This window comes from Chironomus tepperi, unplaced genomic scaffold (genome assembly GCF_022539635.2).
Source record: "Chironomus tepperi strain 1889 unplaced genomic scaffold, CSIRO-AGI_Ctep_v1 contig_301, whole genome shotgun sequence".
In the NCBI taxonomy this organism is placed as follows: Eukaryota; Metazoa; Arthropoda; class Insecta; order Diptera; family Chironomidae; genus Chironomus; species Chironomus tepperi.
In genome coordinates this window covers 252,790-273,669 of record NW_027226423.1, presented here as the reverse complement: position 1 = coordinate 273,669, position 20,880 = coordinate 252,790, and the positions used below count along the sequence as shown (strand labels likewise).

General features: G+C 32.1%; 1 protein-coding gene across 3 annotated transcripts in view; it reads left to right on the top strand.

Annotated features, from left to right (window-relative positions):
- Positions 1 to 20,580, top strand: part of mthl15 (methuselah-like 15) — a 31,782-nt gene extending 11,202 nt beyond the window's left edge. The window contains exons 6-11 of one of the 3 annotated variants that reach the window (XM_070642885.1): positions 11,399 to 11,492; positions 11,678 to 11,765; positions 12,841 to 13,027; positions 15,441 to 15,631; positions 16,645 to 16,704; positions 18,909 to 19,047. In XM_070642885.1, coding sequence (XP_070498986.1) covers positions 11,399 to 11,492; positions 11,678 to 11,765; positions 12,841 to 13,027; positions 15,441 to 15,631; positions 16,645 to 16,700 — 616 coding nt within the window. In that variant the 3' untranslated portion in view covers positions 16,701 to 16,704; positions 18,909 to 19,047. Of the gene's footprint in view, positions 1 to 11,398; positions 11,493 to 11,677; positions 11,766 to 12,840; positions 13,028 to 13,096; positions 13,218 to 15,440; positions 15,632 to 16,644; positions 16,705 to 18,908 lie in introns of those variants that run through there. The other 2 variants (XM_070642884.1, XM_070642886.1) reach the window with 2 other exon arrangements.
- The last annotated feature ends 300 nt before the right edge of the window (positions 20,581 to 20,880 follow it).

Genomic DNA, 20,880 nt, shown 5'->3' with positions numbered 1-20,880 from the left:
ACGTAACTCATATCCTCCTTTTGTAGACTACTTATAGTACTGTCGTCATCGAAGTGGTTTAGATCCCACAATTAATTGTAGGTAAAAGTTTTGAGCGTTGTAAAAGTTTTGAGATCCAGCAAATCCTCACTCATTACTTTACCATTAGCCAAATATGCGTAGCTTCAGACCTATCATATATTCTGCCTATATACTTAAAAATATTCTACACACTTACCTACACTTACTTTGTTCCGACTTGTTGAAATTGTATTTAAAAATCCACATGTTCTTTTAAATTTAAACCCAGCACTCCTGTAGATTCTGCTAACTCGAAAAATTTATTAATTTTACTTCCAAAACACATGCTTTTTACTTTTTAACAGTTTATTGTTTTGACATTATTCAGAAGCTAGTAACTCTTAAAATTGGCATTCTTTATTATCTTAACAGTTTATCAAACAGGTGTATATTTTTTTGTTTAAAATCATATCTGTGTGTTTTTAAAATGTGACATAAAGCGCCGATTACATTTGACGACAATGACAGCATGATAATGGAGATAATGAAATGGACAACTAAGAGACAAATGAAATCAAGTTTAATGATTGTGTTTTTGGTCCGAGTAGCATATAGTATTGACTGAGTATCCATTTAGAAGCTATGCTGAGTTGTGTACCCTCACAGCTGTATTTGCTTATGGTTTAAGCTACTTATGCCTTAAAATGTGAATTGAGGTGGCTCAATACCCGAATGGTTAAGTATTTTAGTACCTAATTACTGGAACATCGTTCATGATATCGAGATTAGATAGAACTCATTCATTATTTTTGGATTAATGTATAGAAGAAGTAAGAGATGGTAGTGCATTGGGCATCCATAATTGGCAAGCGATTGCCAGCGATAGAGTCAGTTTCAGACGCAAACTAAAGGATGCCATGGATCTCAATTGATCTGTACGTCCAGCGAAATCCTCCCTTTGCAGCCTACAGGTAGTAATTTCATCAAAGGTGTGGTTCTGATCTCATTTCATAGAGTAGTTCTAATGAATGCGGTGGTCTGCCGCACCATTACTTATTAAACAGTTATTAGCCACGAAACGCTCTAGAGTAGCATTACATCTCAATAAGCTTAATGTTTTTTATGTCTTAAAATGACAGCTTCTTAAAAGGTCGCCTGATAAAACAGTCCCAAATCAATTTCCATATCTTCTATTTCCTCGATTAAATTACACGAACGAAATTTAACTTATGAATTGATTAATAAATAATGTATTTCTCTCGTGATAGCAGTTAATGTACAGAAATGACATCAAAAATTTTCAAAACAGTAAACATTTAAAAATTATGTAAAAATATTATTATGTAGGCAGTGCGGAAAACAGAAGGAGGAAAAAGGAAATATGATAATGTCATAGAGTTGAATGAAAATTTTATAAATTTAGATCACACGACTATGATGGTTTGGTGAGATGAACATTAGACATAATTTCTTGTGTCATTAAACTGAAATATGATATTTATTTCCACAAGCACCAAAAAAAACGGAAGACGAAAAAAAAAATACAATTTTTATGAGCATCAAATGCTCATTTCCAAAATAAAATGTGTTTGTGATATGATGGACCATTAATTACGTCAGTATTCAAACAAAGATGGCGTACAGACAATTGGGAAGCTTTCATATTATCCTGAAAATATGATTATTTGCTTTCCTTCTTTTTGTTTCAATTTATCAAGTTGACACTTTAAGCTTTTCTCACTTGTAACTCAATGGGACGTGAAATTACGTCAGCTCTTGAATGGTAATGATTATAAGCCTAGCATTAAACAGTAGTAAGTTGTTACGGTCAATTAAAAACGGATGAAGAACAAGAACATCATTAAAATTTAATTTCTACTGAGTCGTATATCCAGTTTCTGTACATATAACGTCCTTGTCCATAAAATATTATGCTGTAATAAATTTAATGGAAAAATATTCAGATATAGCCATTGGCTAGGGATTTTTTTATTTTACGATCTTCATCTCGATTTTTTGAAATATGAAAGATGCTTCCAGCGTCGGAAAAATTTTTTTTTTTTGGATATAAAGTCATGAAAATGTTGCTACAGAAAATGAGCAGTATAATTAAGAAGTCAAAAGGTTCATATTTATTGGGAATGTGCAGTTGTTATGTAACTAGTAAGAAAATCAAGCTTTTTACTGCTTCTTGATGAATTCCGTCTCGGTCTAGACAGAGGCTTATTGAAGAGTTATGGGGTCTATGGCTGAGGTTTGAAAATTCTTCAACTTGCTTGGATTATCCCTGAAAAATTCAAAAATTCCCATAAATATGTACGAATCATACAAATTTGATTAAAATGGTAATCCCCTAACATTCCTCATATATCTGACTATACCCTCAGGATCATGATGTCTTGAGAGTTACCTCTGCATTCTAAATTACATTCCAACTCCCCTGCTAAAACAAGAACGTAATAAGCAAACGATCCCCTAAAGATATTTGAAGAATACTTGATAAGACACAGACAACACTCATTTTCTATTCAAAGCACTTGAGATGCTGCTGCTGCTGTTCATTTTCATATTCATAAATTTTTTGTGCTATGCGCTTAAGAATATTTTATGGCTAATTGCCTCGAATCAAGAAATTTTTTCATTTTCCGATCTTTATAATCATCAAGCTCGGATGTCAAGAACCTCTAACTCGCATCGCAAGTTTAATTATTAACGATTGGGGTTAGTAGAAAATCTAATTCGTGTATTACAGTAAATTACCATCAGTCAGTCATAATGAATTACATTAACTCTCATAAAAGTATAATGATGGCAAGCATAAAATTAAGAGATATTAACATGAATAAATGTGTGAAAAATCATCGACATATTGTTGAACTTATGCTTCATGCCTTTTTTCATGCCAATGATTCTGTTCCATGATGAATAAATATTTTATTTTATTCCAACAATTTATCGTCTAATGCCTTCCATATTCTTCCTTTTTCTCATATCCTCTTTTTCATTTTTTTGCTTGTTGCCGTCTTTATTCTTCAGTTATTGTAAAAGTAAATGAATGGATGCTCGTGAAGCGAGCAGGAAGAGAAATATTTTTATTCAATTTTCTCGCTTTTCAATATTTTTTCTACTTTTTTATTCTTATTTTAAACATGATTTTTATGAAAACGTGCTTGTGCCTGCATTTATTCTGATTTATATGTATAATGTGTAAACGAACTGGTTTTTTAAATGGAATCTTAAGTATATTTGTGTGATTTAGTAACTGACTGAATAAGGAAAGGATAGATCTAATTTTCTCGTAATCTGTTGATATTTGCAAATTAGCGTCTTGTCGTCAATACGGTAAAGTAACGATGTCCTGTCGATTAGGAACTTCTTGAATCATAGCCGTCACCTATTCAAATTTCTATGGAATGGAAGAATCTTGCAATGACAATGACAGAGACAACCTAATTTGACTATGACAAGACACATTAAAGCTTAGTCATCACCTATGGGTAGACACTAAATAGCGTAGGTTTTGTCTATATCTAGGCATATATTTTAATAGATCTCGACCATACCTAGACAAACGCAAAAGCTATCATGATAAAGCTAGACACCTTTCCAAAGGCACCTTTCTGACAGTTCTGTCTCGAACTATGCATCGCAGCATATTATCAAGCAGCTATGACAAGATTTGCTCAAAAAAATTCAGTACGATATTTTCCATAACCCTAGAAACTCCTTCTTAAAGCACACAACGGTTATGAGCTTAATAAATTCCTTTTGAAGCACTTTCACAACTTTCACAATCACACAGAACCGCTTCCTTCATGTATTCTTAGATAGGATCAATTTCCCTTCTTGATTGCATTAAACTTGTAAAGCAGTTCTTTAAATTTATATCGCTTTAAATTGGATTCCGAGCGTTTATAATAAAAACGTTTAACCTCTTTTACCAGATTTTTTCCAACTTATTCTATTCTTCACTCAACGGAACCGATTATGCCACAGAGATATTTTGTAGTTTGAGGATTTTTCTGTTGTTGTTTTATCTTTTTCCATTCTCATTTTACACGTTTAAAGAAGCTTTTGGTGTTAGTATTGTTGTAGATTTCTATTAATATAATGGAAACAGGGACGTAGTCAGGAAGGGGTTTGGAGTAGAGCCCTTTACACCTTCTTTGCAAAAAAGTCTTCAATTTTCTAAGGTTTTTCGTAAAACACTCCAAAATCCTTCCCCAAAATTCATTTTTCTTACACTCCTCTCTGAAAAAGAATGAAAAAGTTGCAAATTCATCGCAAAAGGCAGAACAATATGGTTCAAAAAGTTTATTATGATAACAAATCAAAGAAGAATATTTTTTCGACACCAAGAAATAAGCTTTGTTCAAGCCTTGTTGAATTAGCGAGAGATTTATCTGAAGCGAACATTATGATTGCGATTAAGAATGTCGACAAATGTTGTTCGGTTTTGCTTCATGAATGTGCTTTTTCCTGTTTTGAATAACATGAATAATATGAAATAGGAAGTTTGATAAAGAAATAAAATTTCCTATATAAAAATTATTTCATAGAAGGAAGTCGAGAAGCAGCTTTATAATCCTATAGTTGATAGTTTCTGAGAATTGTGATCCTTCCATTAGGATTAAAATTCTTATTCAAAAAATATTCTTCATGCAATTATAAATTTGTGCTAATAAGAATAACGTCAATAGCTACCCCGACCACCACAATGTAGTTGCTTAGACGCTGCTTTGTCGAATCGTTGATTACAGGACGCGAGAGTGCACTGACGACAACTTAACGGGTGTTTTGCGCCCATTTTCAAGAAGAAAAGTAATATTTGATGTATCAAGCTTTTTGCATCAGATTCCATTTTACTCTTCCACTGAGCTACACAAAAAGCATGAAAACTGCATTTATATTTTGCCAAAGACTTTAACTGTTGCCATCAAAATAATACTAACGTTTGTGTCAAAATTCAAAGCATTTTTCATTCTTTATGCTCTTAAACTGCTCACACTAAGGATCCTCTACTTTTATTTTGTTAGAACTAGTAATCAACTAGACATTAACTTGACTTTAACTACTGTCCATTCCGGTTCAATACCATAATATTGGAACTAACCTCTCCTATTATTCTTCAAAATTCCCAAACCTTTAAAATTTCAAATTTCAAAGCATTTTTCATTCTTTATGTCTTAACGTTGAAAAAATAAACCAATGCTGAATTTACAAACACAAAAAAAAGCTCAAATTACTTTCGAAAATCTCTTTGAAAATGATTAAAAATAACCAAGCTATCTAGCCTAAAATGATCAAAGGATTCCATTTCACATCCCATTAATGGATGTTTTTATTTGAAAAACGAAACATAACCACAAAAAAATAAACCGAATAAAAAATCTCTAAATAACAATTTTGTATGCCTGATATTTTACATTTTTTTTTTGGTAAAAGAGAGGAAAGATAGAAAAGAAATTGAATTTTTTTCGGTCGAATAAAAATGGAATGGTGTGGTATATTAAATTATCCAGTTTGTGTCATCTAAATGTAGGCAAAGAATAAGGCCACATACCCGTGTTCTTAAAAATGTTACCGTGAGGTATTCAATTTAAATTGATATATTAGTGTTCAACTGGCACAAAGAAAAAGCCTTTTTTGTGCCTTTTTTTAGACATGATAGGGGAGGATGGATGATGCTGATGGCAAGAAGCATAGGACAAAGACACTAAAGCACATTACAGAAACACGGTCGTTGAAAACTTTACGAGGTTTTATAGATATTAATTGTACACATGAGATTACCATGAACATAGCTATATTATAAAGCATGAAATATGAATATATCATCATCAACTAGGAATAAATGAGCTTTTAACAGAAAGTGATATTTGGGATAAATTATCCTTGGGATTTCAGTTACTACTCATACCTAACTTCATCGTTCAATTCTATTCCACGTGCTGGTTTAATAAAATCGTGCTCGTTTTTTATTGTCATAAACCTGATTAATGGTTCGATGACTTTTAGAAAAAATTTAAAGATTTATTGCGATAATTAATGTTTTGAGGGTATTTTTTTCAAGCTTTTCAGTTCTTTTTTTGTTGCTATAGATGAATATCTTTATTGTTGTTCTGCTTTTGAAATTTATTCACAATTTTTTTCTCTGTTCATTGTAATTTATGGCTGAAATTGAGGGTTTTGAGCAATCTAGGTGCAGTAGAAATGTTGCTACTGTTCATGTTTTATAGTGCATTATGTGGCTTTTATGAACTTTTCAACAACATTCACTTCTAAGCATTGTTTATAAATTTAGAAATAATGGGAGTTCTTTGGATTTATTTTTTGTGGCTTAAATAAATTAGAAGGTAGAAGAGGGAACTGATGAACTGTTTTAGAGTAGAACTTAAAGTAATTTTGGCTTTGAGATGAGTTTTTCTCTCCTCATCAACCTAGTAGCACAACGTAGTCGCTAATGCAAACGACAAAACGTGAATGTACCTTCAAGGTAATGCGATGACTGATTTTAAGGTCTTTTTTTTCTAACAAAAAATGAAATTTTTCTCATCATGAGTTTTGGGCGACACGAATGTCTTTTGCATTAAATGCCATTTTCTAAGGCGCCTTTCTCTTATTACGCAACGCGAATAATCGACATTTTGTCCCTGATTCTTCACCTTTGACATAACAAAAGTTGACTAGAATTTTAGATGAAAAAGTCGAGTCATAATCACAAAAAATCCGAGTCGATTTCGAGCGCTACCAAATCTCAACCTCACCCACTCTCCCCCTCCCCCGTTCTAGAACCTTACGTAATAAGGGAACAACCCAATGAATCATGTTAAACAAATGAATGAGGTTTGTCTGTCTACAAATATAGATTTATTATAATCCTAAATTAAACTTTTTATCCATTAATATCCTTCCTGTTGACATTAATTACCCTCTAGTCATCATGTGTGTCACAAAATTTCAAACAAAATGAATTAAACTCCATTTGGGAATACCTGCACATTTCAAACTTCAACTTCACCTCTTAGATTGACAATACACACCTCTTCCTTCATATTCCAAAATTAGAAAATTCCATAAATATTCACATACGTTAGTGGACGTAAATAAATGATCAACATCATAAGAACTACTTGGGGTATTGTTTTTAGCGACATAAATATCATTTAGCGTAGGTTCAATCATATACAGTGATTAGCATACTTGAGAACTCTTGAGACTACGTACTGAATTAAATTTAAATTCAGACAGCTTTAGTGACGTCATAAAGCATAATATGCAATTTGAGGACAATCTCACAACACAATCTAAATTTAAGTTTTCATAGGTACAATTAATGTCTAATACCAAAGTGCACATTGGCTACACCATCAAGGCAATTCTCATGGGAGCATTTATAAAATCCATTAACAAAAGCTCACAAAGCACAATTAATATCCTTATTACTTTACGAGCACTCGCAATTGTAATTAAATGTGTAGCGCATCGAAATGAAATTCATTAACTTTAAGCTTTTAATGTCGAAATAATTTTAAATAAAATAATTTATTGCGGAAGTGTAATCAATATTAATGAATCCGTACCAAAAAAAAAGTAAAATTTTAATATTGAAATAAATGATAAATTATAATTTGGATGGATATAAAATGCTTTATGGAAATGCAAATAATAAGAAAAATATTTTTCAGATTCAAATGTAGGAATTTACTTCCATCTCAGAAAGTTGAGAAATATTTCATGATTGTTTGTCTTGAATAAAGGATGAGAAGAAGCACAAAACTATTTCATCCATTCAAAGTAATCAGATTATTTTAATGTAATTTATCAAACTTGAAATGTTTTCTCACAGATGTGATTCTGAAGGTTAAATTCAAGGTGGTCAGGTAGAGCAGTAAGATAGTTTAATAATTATCTCACATCAGAAGTGGAGTAAGAGATTTTTTTTTTCGAGAAGGATGAGGAGGCATTTCGTGGATTTTTCCTAAAAAACTATAGCAAATTGAAGAAATTAAAGAATCCATATTTAGACATAATTAGTCCTAAATGCACAAATAGGATAATCATAAATCCAGCTCTGGTCAACGTGACTCAGAGCTGATCGCCATAAATTATTAATGGCAGCTGTGAGTTGCTGTGAAAGCAACCATAGTTGCTGAATGGCTTCTAAGTAACAATTTTTATGTCAACTGCCAAAATAATTGTCACTTGGATTCCATGTGATCCATGCTATCTGGCTGCATTGAAAACCTAATGTCAATTAGGTTTTTGCCTTCAAAAGTCCAACATAGATATTTAACTGATTTTGTTTCTGCAGGTTTCATTCCATTTGACCAAAGTTAGTGTTCTCGTCACAGAGACTTTGATGAATCCCTTCTTGGTCTCGTTTTTGAAAATTCGGCACCTAGAAATCGAGACTTTTGGAAAATCAATGTCAGATTATACCCTTGGAAGACAATTCGACAGACATAGGACATAGGAAGACATAGCGTTTTTAGACCTTCTTACCCCTCCACATATTCCCTGTTTTAACTTTTCATATCAATTGTAGTCCGTAACAAAATTATAATCCAGTTTCCTACAAAGATAGCATTCCCAGAGGGTTTTCCAATGTCTGACCTCATAAACAGAACAATTGCTACTCCTCTACATCAACCCCATTTCACAAAAGAGGACAGAGTTCTCTCATATAGGAATACACTCCCTGATACTTACCAAGTAAGGAGGCAAGAAGGCAGAATAGATGTAAGCACAGATCAGACTACTCTGATATGAAATATATTCGCAAGTTGAAAGAGCTTGCAGTTATTTAAGCATGATGATAAATCTTTAAAAGGAAAGTGGAATTAGATTTAAGGATGAATGTCTGTTCCATTCAGGGAAAATGTATCAAATCAGCAGTCCATAGGAAATGAGGAAGAGAAAAAAAGAAACTTTTTGCTGACTTTAGATGGAAAAATATTTTTGTTATTTAAACCTTCTTATGTATTACACATTTTTTTGCTGAAATGATCAATTTCCTGGTTGAGTTCTCACATATATTCGCATTGTGCCTTTTATTGTTGTTGTACCTATCAAATAAATTTATTTTTCAAGCATTATGTTTCCTTCCTTTTCGTTTAAAACATTTTCCTTTTTTTATCGTCTCAAAAATTTTCCAAAACCACATTCGTATGGCGTCTTCATGTCCATGTCTATTTGTTGTTTTTAAGTGAAACATTCTGTCAAAAAATGTGAAACAGACGTATATGAAGCAATAAAACTAAAACGTTTTCATCACAGTTCGATAATTTTATGAGATGTAGTTTTTCTAATCATAAATTTTGCTTCCGTTAATAAAGCTGTTGACATGAAGAATTTGTGGAATATTTATGACATTTTAATCACATAAAGTATCTTGTGGCATTGAAAATAAATCTATGTCTATGCTTGGTCAATAAGACCCCCAAAAAATATAACATAGTCTTAAGAAATATGGAAATGTTGAGTTGGAGGCTTTTAATAGAAAATTCTCGCATGAGAAATTCCAAAAGCTTTTTTGGCACATTCAGTGATGAAATTTATGGGTGTTGGAGTGTTCTAGTATGTCTGAAAGAATTTCTGGACTGTGTCTAATATTTAAAGACTTAATTTCATTTTATGATGACTGTGTAAATTGTTGTAAGTCTGAGTAGCACCAAGGTTTCAATGTGAGGTTGCTACTTATGTGACAATAATGAATGTAATCTTTAGACAACAGAGCTCGAAATTGGCTTGAATTTTGAAGGAAGTCGTGTCAACTAAGTTTGACCTTTTCAAAGAAAATTCGGGTTAACTTCTAGTTCTGATTGGAATTAAGAGCTATACTATAGTGATAAATTTACACAAGAACATTATTCATAAAGTATATGCAGGGATATCTTAGGTTACCTAATTCTCGGTTAGGATAGGGTAAACTAGGTGAGAAGCACACTTTATGAACTCTATTCGACCACTTTTCTAGATGAAATTATACAATTTGCAATAGTTTTTCAAGATTGAAGCTAGCGGACGTTTGAATTTTCTCTCATAAAACCTAACCAATTGGAGAATTCTTGTTGACGAGAAGACTCTCAAAACCCTTCCCTGGCTAAACATCTACGAGACAATGGCAGTGGCAATGTTGAAGAATAAATTAGATGATAGTGCTGGATTATGTCAGTATTTTGTTTTTTAAACATGATTAAAGAATATGTAGATAGGTATGCTGTAGGCATATGAGGGATACTCAATGTAAAACAACACCTCGATAGCTGAATGACATGAATATTTTCTACTTTAAGTTCCAGTAGCAGCGATTATTTTCTCAATTTGAATAATATTTGACCTGTATCTGTCTAAAGAAAATCTTATGCCTTATCATACTTCATGGATTCTCACGGAAATTTTTACATCGGAAGAGATTTTCATCAGTCCTTGAACATTATGATCGAAATTTTCTCTAAAGAACAATATAAGCATTATAATCTTTGTTTGAGATTACTTCAAAAATCAGCTTATCATCACAACTTTTTCTATTAAAATGCGCTCATACAAAGTACAAAACCGTAATTAACTTCTTTTTACCTTTTAGACTTTTTTTAAGCTCAACACATAGCAAAGAGTAAAGAAAAAACTTTTCAATACCAAAAAGTCGTGCTTATTCATAGTAAAGATTACCGAAACGTGTCCTCAGCGCAAAATATCCTTAAATACATCGAATTTTTATTCCTTTTGGCTGCCTTTTTTTCATTATTTTTTTTCGCGACAAAAAAGGTCACATTGAAACTGTTTTCAATTCATGATGATGAGGGAGGAAATTCAATCCAACGGCATTCGATAACATCAATATCCGAGTGACACATATGAAGAAGGTTCCGTTATGGAGATTGTAGGGCTCCATTAGTAAATTACTTACTTACTGTATCTATGCTCATATGTGGAACTTAGGTTACAACAAAATGCATTCGACCTGACTCTGTTGCTGGCTCTGTCACCTAGTTTGTACAAATTCCCTGTCCTCTGACATTTCTTCATCACAGTTTTGCCTAAGTAGCTTATGGAGCTTCTGGTCGGCGTTTTCCTTGCGGATTCCATCCAAGAGCAGTGTAGCAAACTTGTGCTTTTTCCATTACATTCTCTTTGAAGATTATATGGAAGCCGCCTATTTTGGCAGCTATATGGTCGCCTAAAGACATATGAACCCTTACAGACAAAGAACACGCTTTCATAGTACAGAAAGACCACTATGATACCTAAAAGCGGTCTCTTTGCCTGTTAGAGGTAGCCTTTAAACGCTCATTGACAGAGCCTTCTTCATCTATGTCACTCGGGTTCATCATTTTTTGTGTTGATTTCTTCTTTTGATTCACATTTTTTTTTTCTCTTTATATTATTTTTCTAGATCCGTTCGAGCATCACAGGGCATTCGAAGAACAAAGGAAATGAAGCGATTCATGTATTACTCACTTTACGCTTGGGGCTTTCCATTTCTGATGGTAAGATGAAAAAAAAATGAAAAACTTCTTGGCTTTTACATCTCAATTAACAATTCAAAGTGATGGATCGAGATTTTTTTTTATGAGAAAACTTTTTTTTTCTTTTCTTTTCTTCTTATTTTTTATGGTTTTGTGTTCCTTTTTGCAACCGCAACATCAATATCCTTACCTTTTACGCATTATAGACCATATTTACATCTATGATGAATATTTACGATGTCTTGCCGGAGAAATTTAAGCCAAAAATTGGAGTAACAAAATGCTGGTTTGAGGGTAATCGATGGATATAAAATTCATGTTTGTTGCCGGTACCTTTGGAATTTTTTTTTTGTGAATTTCTTGATGAATATCAATTTAAATTGACATGTGGTATTTTAGGAATGTGAACTGAGTGGTTCCGAAGTGCCTCTTTAAGGATAAAATTCAATAAGGGTGTCGTTACATATATTTTATCTACAATTCTTGATATATGGTTTGCCATGTTAGCTTCTTTTTATATTTCTTATTTTATTCGTGGCATTTTATGGGTATTTTTAGTATTTTTTCAAAATGACGGATCAGTTTTTTGTTGAGTCAAAAATTGCGATGTTATTTGGAGCGAGATTTTTTGGGGTTGTTTCGTTTTTTTAATCTCAAGAATTTAAATAAGGTTTTTAGAACAAATAATGAAATGACATCAGTGACCTAAATGGAAGAGCGTTGGCCTTATCCATTACCAAAGGTCCTGGGATCCATCCCAAGTCATGACTAATTTTTGAAGCTCTTTTTCCATTTCGAACTTCGAGCTTACGAAGCTCAGTTCGTTTGTTAAGTGCAGATTTTGAGGGCCTTAGCATTAGATGTGTCTGCATTGCAAGCAATATCCAAAAAGGGATATACTGGTATACAGTGAAAGGCAAATCAGATTCTAACGACGAGCTCGATTTGCCGATGTGCAGAGCTCGAAAGTGGTTCGAATAACACTTTAATGAACTGTAGCTCTACTTGGTGCAGAAGTCTGTCGTATCCTCCCTCATTAAACAATTAATAGCCGCCTAACACAGCTCTAGATCTCATTGATCTGAATAGCTCAAGGGTTTTTCTATACTACACCATATCTATGTCAGTTGACCTTTTGCAGCTGTAGCATCTAATTATAGAAAAACTTCACAAGAAACTATATAGTCTGACCTGATTAAGACATCCTGAGTTAACATCACTAGACTCAGAAATTCAATAAAAAATTTCTCCAAAGACTTTGCAATAAACAAACAGCTCTCAAATGTCAACAATCCACATCCAATGTTATTTTATTGTTTTTTTTCTCTTCTTATTCTACATATTTTTATGACTGATAATCCCTGAACAGAACAATCATCACCAGGACATCTGATTTTCTTCTTACTTCCTATTGGAATTCAAATATCCATAAATTTTATTCTCTTCATTCTCACTGCCATCCATTGCAATCGCATTAAAGCAGAAATTCATCGTATGCAAAGTTGTGATAATAGCGATCAACAGAAGAAGAAACTTTTTGTTGCTGACAAAGCAATGTGAGTGAATTTTTATTCTTTTATTTCCCTTTTTATGTGCAATTTTTGTGTTAAAAATTTATTTCACAGAACAGAAGCTTTATTATACCATTATTTGCATACTGCATGATGACTCAATACTAAAAGTGATGCTTATTATTGATCCTTATGCTTTGAACATCCCGAGCGACACAAATGAAGAAGGCTTTGCTATGGAGCTTTTCAGGTTCCGGTAAAGCTCTTTTACTGACATCAAATTGACTCTGCTTCTATGCTGCATCCATATGAGAGCCATTTGCCATCAACATGCAAGCAGATCCAGCTCCGTAGCAGAGCCTTCTTCATTTGTGTCACTCGGGCATTTCACATCTCACTTCAAAGTTTTATTTTTAAATGCAGATAGTTTTCAATCATAAATTCCTTTTTAATTATTGTGAAAGCTTTCGGAAAGAGAGAATTACTCGAGATTTTTCATGAAACTCGTTAAATTTTACGGAGCTCATTAAAATTTTTGTAAAGTTAATGGAACACTTAATTTCGTTTATCATGTAAAAGCTTTTTGAAAAAAAGAGTTTATAGAGCTTTAAATTAAGCTTTTAAAACATTTTTTTTTTCAACTTCAAATAGCAGAAAATCTTTTCATTTGAATGTAGGAAAAAGTTTTTTTGAGATTTCTCTGCTGTTTTTGAAAAGAAGCTTTGCTTAAGTTGAATATGTAAGAACGGTAAGAGCGTTGTAAGATGTTCTGAGATATTAAAATTTGAATATCGCTCAAATTTTTGTTTTATGCTTTAAAAAATATGTTTTCTGTAGATTTGAAACTCGACACGAAATTTGTATGGAAATGTCAATTCGAGCCGACTTGACTCACTGTAAAACTCAAAATTGACTCGATGCAGGGGTTGACCGTTCCCAGAACTCCACGGTAGCAGCACTTCCACTCCAATTCAAACTGACAAAGTCCTTCAAACTCATGTTCAGATGTATCTCATGAACTCTTCATTCAAAATTAGAAAAAAGTCTGAAATTGATGATATTTTAGTTAAATGAGCTCATAAAAATCCACAAAAAATTTTCAATAAAATGTTCATTAAATCGTAAAGCAAAATTAAAATATTTCACCCACTTTATAGTTTTATGACTTTAATAACAGAACAGCTATGTTTGTCTATCTAAATTAATAAGCTCATTCACATTAAACAAGAAGAACAAAGTAAAACTTTTTTAATATCGTGTACAATTGAAACACCAAAATATGCATGATCTCATCTGTCGGAAATGGAGTCTATTTAGTTTGAAAAATATCCATAATTAATTTTTTCTTGAAAGAACAGAGGATTGCAAAAGCAAAGCAATGTGAGAGAATGGTAGATTCCTTTGAATATGCTTTGGTTCATTACTATCTCTAGATTAAAATTTTACTTTATATCAGAGCATGAAGTTAAAATTGCTAAAGCAACTCGACTTAACCCAAGTCGATTTCGAGTCAAACTGAACTCTAGCGACCCAGTTGAAAAAGACTTCGTCACGATTCAGTTATGACTCCATCTCCGTGTTTTAAACGTTTTGCATTATCAAATGTGTCCGTGTTTAATTACTGTAGGAATGGGATTCCTGTAATGGTATTTTGTCAATATAGTCAATTAACCTCAGATAGCTTAGGGGTAGAAACATGCGGCCCGAAATCGCAGAACATGAGTTTGATACTCAATCGGGATCCATTATTCGGAATCATACATTTTCTGTTAGATCAACAATGAATTCCTTACTGTAATCATAAACCAATGTATAGTTTAGGCTACAACAAAGGGCTTTCCCCTTGACTCTGTTACTGACTCTTTCCATCTGGTTCATACAAATTCTCTCAGTCCATGACCAGAGTCCTTTTCATTTGTGTTGCTCGGAGAAGTCGATCAAAAAAAATTAATATAAGTAAATTGTGAGCTCTGCTTCATATTATTTCAATTTAGTTCAATTTCAGACAATAAATACCCTTACGACATTAAATGCGCTTTTCATATTCATCTACCTACATATATGCATATCTGCAAATTTTCCATTGTATGCACATTTTCTCTAAATACATTTTACCATTATCCATATTCAAACTAAAAAGGAGGAATGTAGTAGAATGGCGAATAAAAGGAATTGCTCAATAGAAATTCAATTTTTTATGGTAAAAAAGAAAAAAAAAATCATTTTTTTGCTTCTCTACTTAACATTGAGCTTTTCACAAAAATCATAAACTCATAAAAAGCAATGAGCTGTAAAAAATCTTTATTTTTCCATCTATTGCTGCTTTCTCTTTATCCCCCATTCCACTCATGCAACAGTTCAATGTTGGATATATTGATATGTTATATGCTCTTAAACTTTACAGAATTACTAACCTAATTGCAATTTGTTTCCAATTTTTTTCTATTTCTATTTTTAGATTTATGATGAACATAAAATTGTTTTGTGTCATGGGAGTCTCATGGTTCTTGGAAATCCTTGCCACAGTATACAAGCAAAACTCTTTGTGGTGGAGCATCTCTGACTCATTCAATTGTCTTCAAGGTGTCTTAGTATTTCTCATTTTCGTCTTCAAGAAGAAAGTTCTAGTGGCATTCCGTAAAAAATTAGGTGAGGTTTTTCTTTTATTTTGTGGATGGTATATATTCAAAGTAAGTGCTTTGGCACAAGATAGAATTTTTTTTTGTTTTGTATTCATTCTCTCTATGGCAATTGTCATTGTCGATGCTTTTTTATTTTTTAATGAAAGAAGAAAATTGTTTGAAATTTCCATTGATGTTTGTTTTTTGAAGATCTAAGAGAAATTGAAGTCTTGTTGACTATTTGGAATATTAATAGAACACAAGACTCTTGTGACAAGACATGGACATGAGTTGAGAAATATTTTTGGTTTTGTAATTTGATGAGTTTGGCACAGATCTTGAGGTCTGTAAGTTATAGTTCAAATCAGAGCTCAAAGTCGACTCGGATTTTTTTAAGGCCAAAATCTACGATTTCTTGATATTTCATGGAATCTTGAGAACTGAAATTTGGCATGAAAGTATATCTAAAGTTGACTTGACCACATTTATTATCCGATTGATCTGAAATTTATTATCTTTCATTAAGCATTCGATAAGACAAAAAGAATTTTGGAAAAAAATGAAAGTTGACGATTCCATTTTTGGCCAAATTATAAATTTATCTTCATGGAAAACAAAATCGTATTACTTAGGACCAAAAAATTAAAATTTTAGAACTTTAAAAACTATAGAAAAAATAAAAATATGTAAAAAAAGTTTTTAGTGGTAGCAAACCTTTCATTTTTCTGGTACATCTTGGTGGTATGCCTCGACCGAAACCACATACGGCATACGGTTCATGACATTTTCAATAAATTTTGACGTCACGTGTTCTACTACATGCAGGTTGTCTACCACTGTTATAGAACAATACAACTCATGTCTTGTAATCTCGATTTCGGTTTCGGTCTCTGTTTCTGTCCACTTTTCGGTTTCATTCTACAAAATTCATCAAAACCGAGACATAGGGAATCCCTACTCATAACTATCAAAAATGTTGAAAAATCATTTACAAAATCAACATTTTGTTTATATTATTATCATACATATTATTTTAATTAGGTTGTTATAGCGCCTTTGATTACACTACATGGGGAGCATTTACACAACGGGTATAAACAGGTAAACAAATTGGCTATTTGTGGTGCTCATTCAAATAAATTTTTATACACATAATAACACTTATAGACACAAACACTAAACAAACAAAAATTTTCAAAGGCCCTAACAACCATAAATTATTTAATTTGGATGCTTTAACTTAATTATTTGGGAAAATTTGAGTGCAAATTATTAAAATCATACAACATTGCAATCAGGGTTAGAAAACTTACTATAGGTTTAGTTTCAGAGCGACACACGTGACAAGGTACTTTTAAAGCTCATTCATTATTTCTAAATGGAATATAACTTAATTTGGCAGTCATACGGATGCCATAGGGATATTCGATGATAATTGAAGTTTTCTAACACTGATTGCAAACTATTAGATAGAAAATGTAGATATAAATTAGAATACAGCTTTTATACTGTCCGTGCAGACAAAAATCGCAGGCTTGCAGCCTTGGACGAACTATAAGGTACAGCCCAAATCTGCAGGCCTGAGGTTCTTGTGCAAAGCTATGTAAATCACATATAAAATTCATATTAAATCAACCAAAATTTAAATAAAAATTTCAAATTATTCTTCTTTGAATTCATGTCATCTTGTGAATGTCAAATCAACCAGTATTGAATAATCCAATAAAAATCACAAAAATACCTAACTCTTTTGAGCTTTGTAAGAGAATTTTCAAATAAAAATTTCATCAAAATCTTATCTCAAAGCTTTAATGACATTTTCCAATAGACGAAATCAAATTTGACACCTCTAAGCCATTTTTGCTATCTTACCAAGTAAGCCAATTGAGTCTTCAAAAGACTTTAAATTCGCTGCCAATCAATAAGCAATTTCCCAACGGCAATAAAGCGAAAAGAAAAAAAAAATGAAAAGTTTTTTTTGGTAACAAAATTTTCTTCATTTTTTTTTCCTCCTTTTTATCATTTTGGCTTGTTTTTCATCGTACTCTTAAATTGACTCAATTGACTCCCGCGGTTATGAGAAGCTGAAACATAGAAATTGGAGAGGAGAAGAAAAGTTCAAACTGATGTCTTTCGACAAAAATTGAATTTATCTGAGGAAAATATAAGGAAGTGATAAAAAGAGGAAAAAAATGTTTCAGTTGCAGTTTACTTAAGAAAAAACTTCGGTCCAGGAAGAAATGGGCGGAAGTTGTCAATAGCTTTTATTTATGTGGCCATTATTATCATTTTAATGGAGCTGAATGAATTTGCAGCCAATTTCCTATTTGGTATGGTGTCAGAAAAGTGTATAAATTGGTGAATTGAGACTTATGTTAACGAATCTTTTAATGTCCGGTGTAATAAAACATTTGGGCGCAATATCTAAAAGTTAGGGGTTTGAAAGAAGCTGAGAAGGAGTTGACGGTTGACCCCCAAACCACAAAACCGCTCCAATCTGAATAAGCTTCTGTAATATTTTATGATCTCCAGGAAAGTAGCCAGAAAGCTCAAAAATCCGTGGGTTTCAAAATTAAAAAAATGAAGAATTTGCACGAACAGGGGATTTTATCACAATTCTCTTCTCCTCTTCTTCTCCTAACTCTCTTTTGACAAGACCCGATCCTTCTCAGCATTGCTTTCTTTCTTTGTAAGGTCTTAGATTCGTTTGACATCCGTAACTCTGTCAGTCTTAAAAATTAAACCTTAACGTTAATGTAAGATGATACATGAATTCAAAAGCGACAACAAAATTAGATACCTAAATTCAGGGGCCATTTTCGCTGATACTGGTACGAAACTACCAGTGGTATACCTATACCGTACCGTATCATGCTATACTATACCGTACCAGTATGGAACCCTACTGGTAGATCTCAAGTTTGGTTTCGTACAAGTACCAGAGAAATCGCCTTCAGAACTCGAAGTCAACTCAAATTTTACAAGAATTTATCCTTCCAAAATCCAAGTTGACTTCGAGCTTCGCCCTAAATCAAAAAAATAAATAAATCCAAAATTAAATTATATGCTATGTCATAAATTTGTGTGCAGTAAGTAAATTTGCTGTTTTTTGTCAAAATCAATGTTGTTCCTGTCAAAAAAGCATATTTCGTTCCGAACCATAATCTTAAAAATATTGCGCGTCATTTACCAATTTTTTTTCCATCCCCCAACCAAGCTGAATAAATGTGAGGGTTGCTTAAAAATAATTTTTCTTTACTTTATTTTCTCATTTCTTTTCTAACTTTTTTTTTGTTCTTAAAAAGGCGTTCGCTTGCGGGGCTTAGGTTTACAGCCAAGAGCTACTGGCTCAACAACTTTATCATCATTAGATCTCAATTCAACATCGATGAATAGACAAAATGGAAAAATGACAAAGAGTTACAGCGGTACTGGATTGACAAGCAACTCCATAAAGCATTAAAAAACTTGCTTTTTTGGTCAAGTTCATCGTCGATTGACTTTGTCATGTCATCATGATGTGCTGCAGTTTATATTGACGTTCCTAGATGATTTTCTGTTTTAAGATCTGTAAAACATAATCGAATATAAATTTTGTAATACTTACTGTCAGTCATCATCAAGCATATATACACACACACAAAAAAAATGCTGTCAAATTGTATTTTTTGAATAATTTCGCAGGAGACAAGCTTTAAGAGAATGTGAAACGGAAAGAAAAAATAACAATTTTCATGTACATACGATGACGTATGTAATACGAGAAAAGGAAAGGAAATATCATCATGTAATCGTCTAATCTGTCTTGTTTCATTCTCATATCTTCGTACACGTACATAATGTAAGGCACCAAAGCAGCCTGCAATGAACATTTTTTCTTTTCTTTTACTTCTTTTCTCATCTGTATACGAATGAATTGAATTGAATTGAATTGGATGGATGGATTTGATGTAAAGTAGTATGAGCATCAACAATAAATGATGATGCAGAAAAACAAGTGAATGTGAAAAATTAATGTCATTGAGAGTGAAATTGTGTGTGCTCCATAACCATCACCTTAACATATTTTTTTTTGTGTATATCGAGTCTATAAATGTGATCTCATGCCTCTTAGATATGCCATATATATCACTCTTAAATTTACTTTAGTTGATCCAAAACCATATACATGTATACATATAAATATTTATAAGGAGGTTTCAAGTGCGCAGCATATATATTTATGTAAGATATGATAAATTTCCGAGAAGAAATGAAAATATTTTTATTCTTTTCTTTAACTTTGCAAGATTTATTTAAGTATGTACAGTATGTTTTGTAAATGTTTTTATATATCATAGCTTTTATACAGCTTCTGAGCTTTTCATCAATTTTAAGTTGACATTTATGATGTTGAGCGACAATTTCAATTACAAGATGATGCATTTATTTCCAAACATGAGCAGTTATGTTTTTTGTTAAATAATGGATTTCCTCAATCATGAGCAATTTATTGACTTTTATGAGGGAAATTGTGCAAAGCTTTATGGAGATTATTAGGTACTTACAAGTTTTATTTTTCCATCATGGTTTATTGGTTTATTATGGCCAATAAATCATACTACATAAAATTTACTTTACAATTAATAAATATATCCCGATAGACTAAATGTCGAAGGCTCTATTAAGGAGTGTTTAAGGCTACTGTATGGAGTTATTAAAGCTCCATCGCAGAGCATTTAAGGCGTCGTCAAAGCTCTTTCAATAACACCAAATTAAGGCTGCCTGCGTATGGCTTTCATACTTATGTCTGGCAAAATTAGGCACCTTTTCATTTGATGTTAATTAAAGAGCTTTAAAGGAGCCTTAAAAGCTCTATAATAAAGCTTTCTTCATTTGTGTCGCTCGGGTATAATTAATATTGCCATATTGTAATTGCTATAATAAGTATTATTAAATTTTATTTAAATTAAATATAAACACATTAAATTTTTTAAAAATTCTAGTCTAAAAATTATTTCTCGAAATAAAAAAATGTGTCAAACATTTAAATTTATTAAAATATTCAAATCCTTTTGTAGTTTTACTGAGTTCTTTTTTTTCATCATTGTGGAGAAAAATTTAAAGTCTTTCGATGGCTTATTGTTTTTTAACAAAATATTATCGTCATATTTATGATTCTGCTTTAAAGTTCACTTATTTTACTTAAAAAAGGAAAGGGAGCTGCTTCAACAAGACTTAAACACTATCTTTTTAAGTATTTTGTTTTGTTAAAATTCATTATTGCGTGTTTTAGTA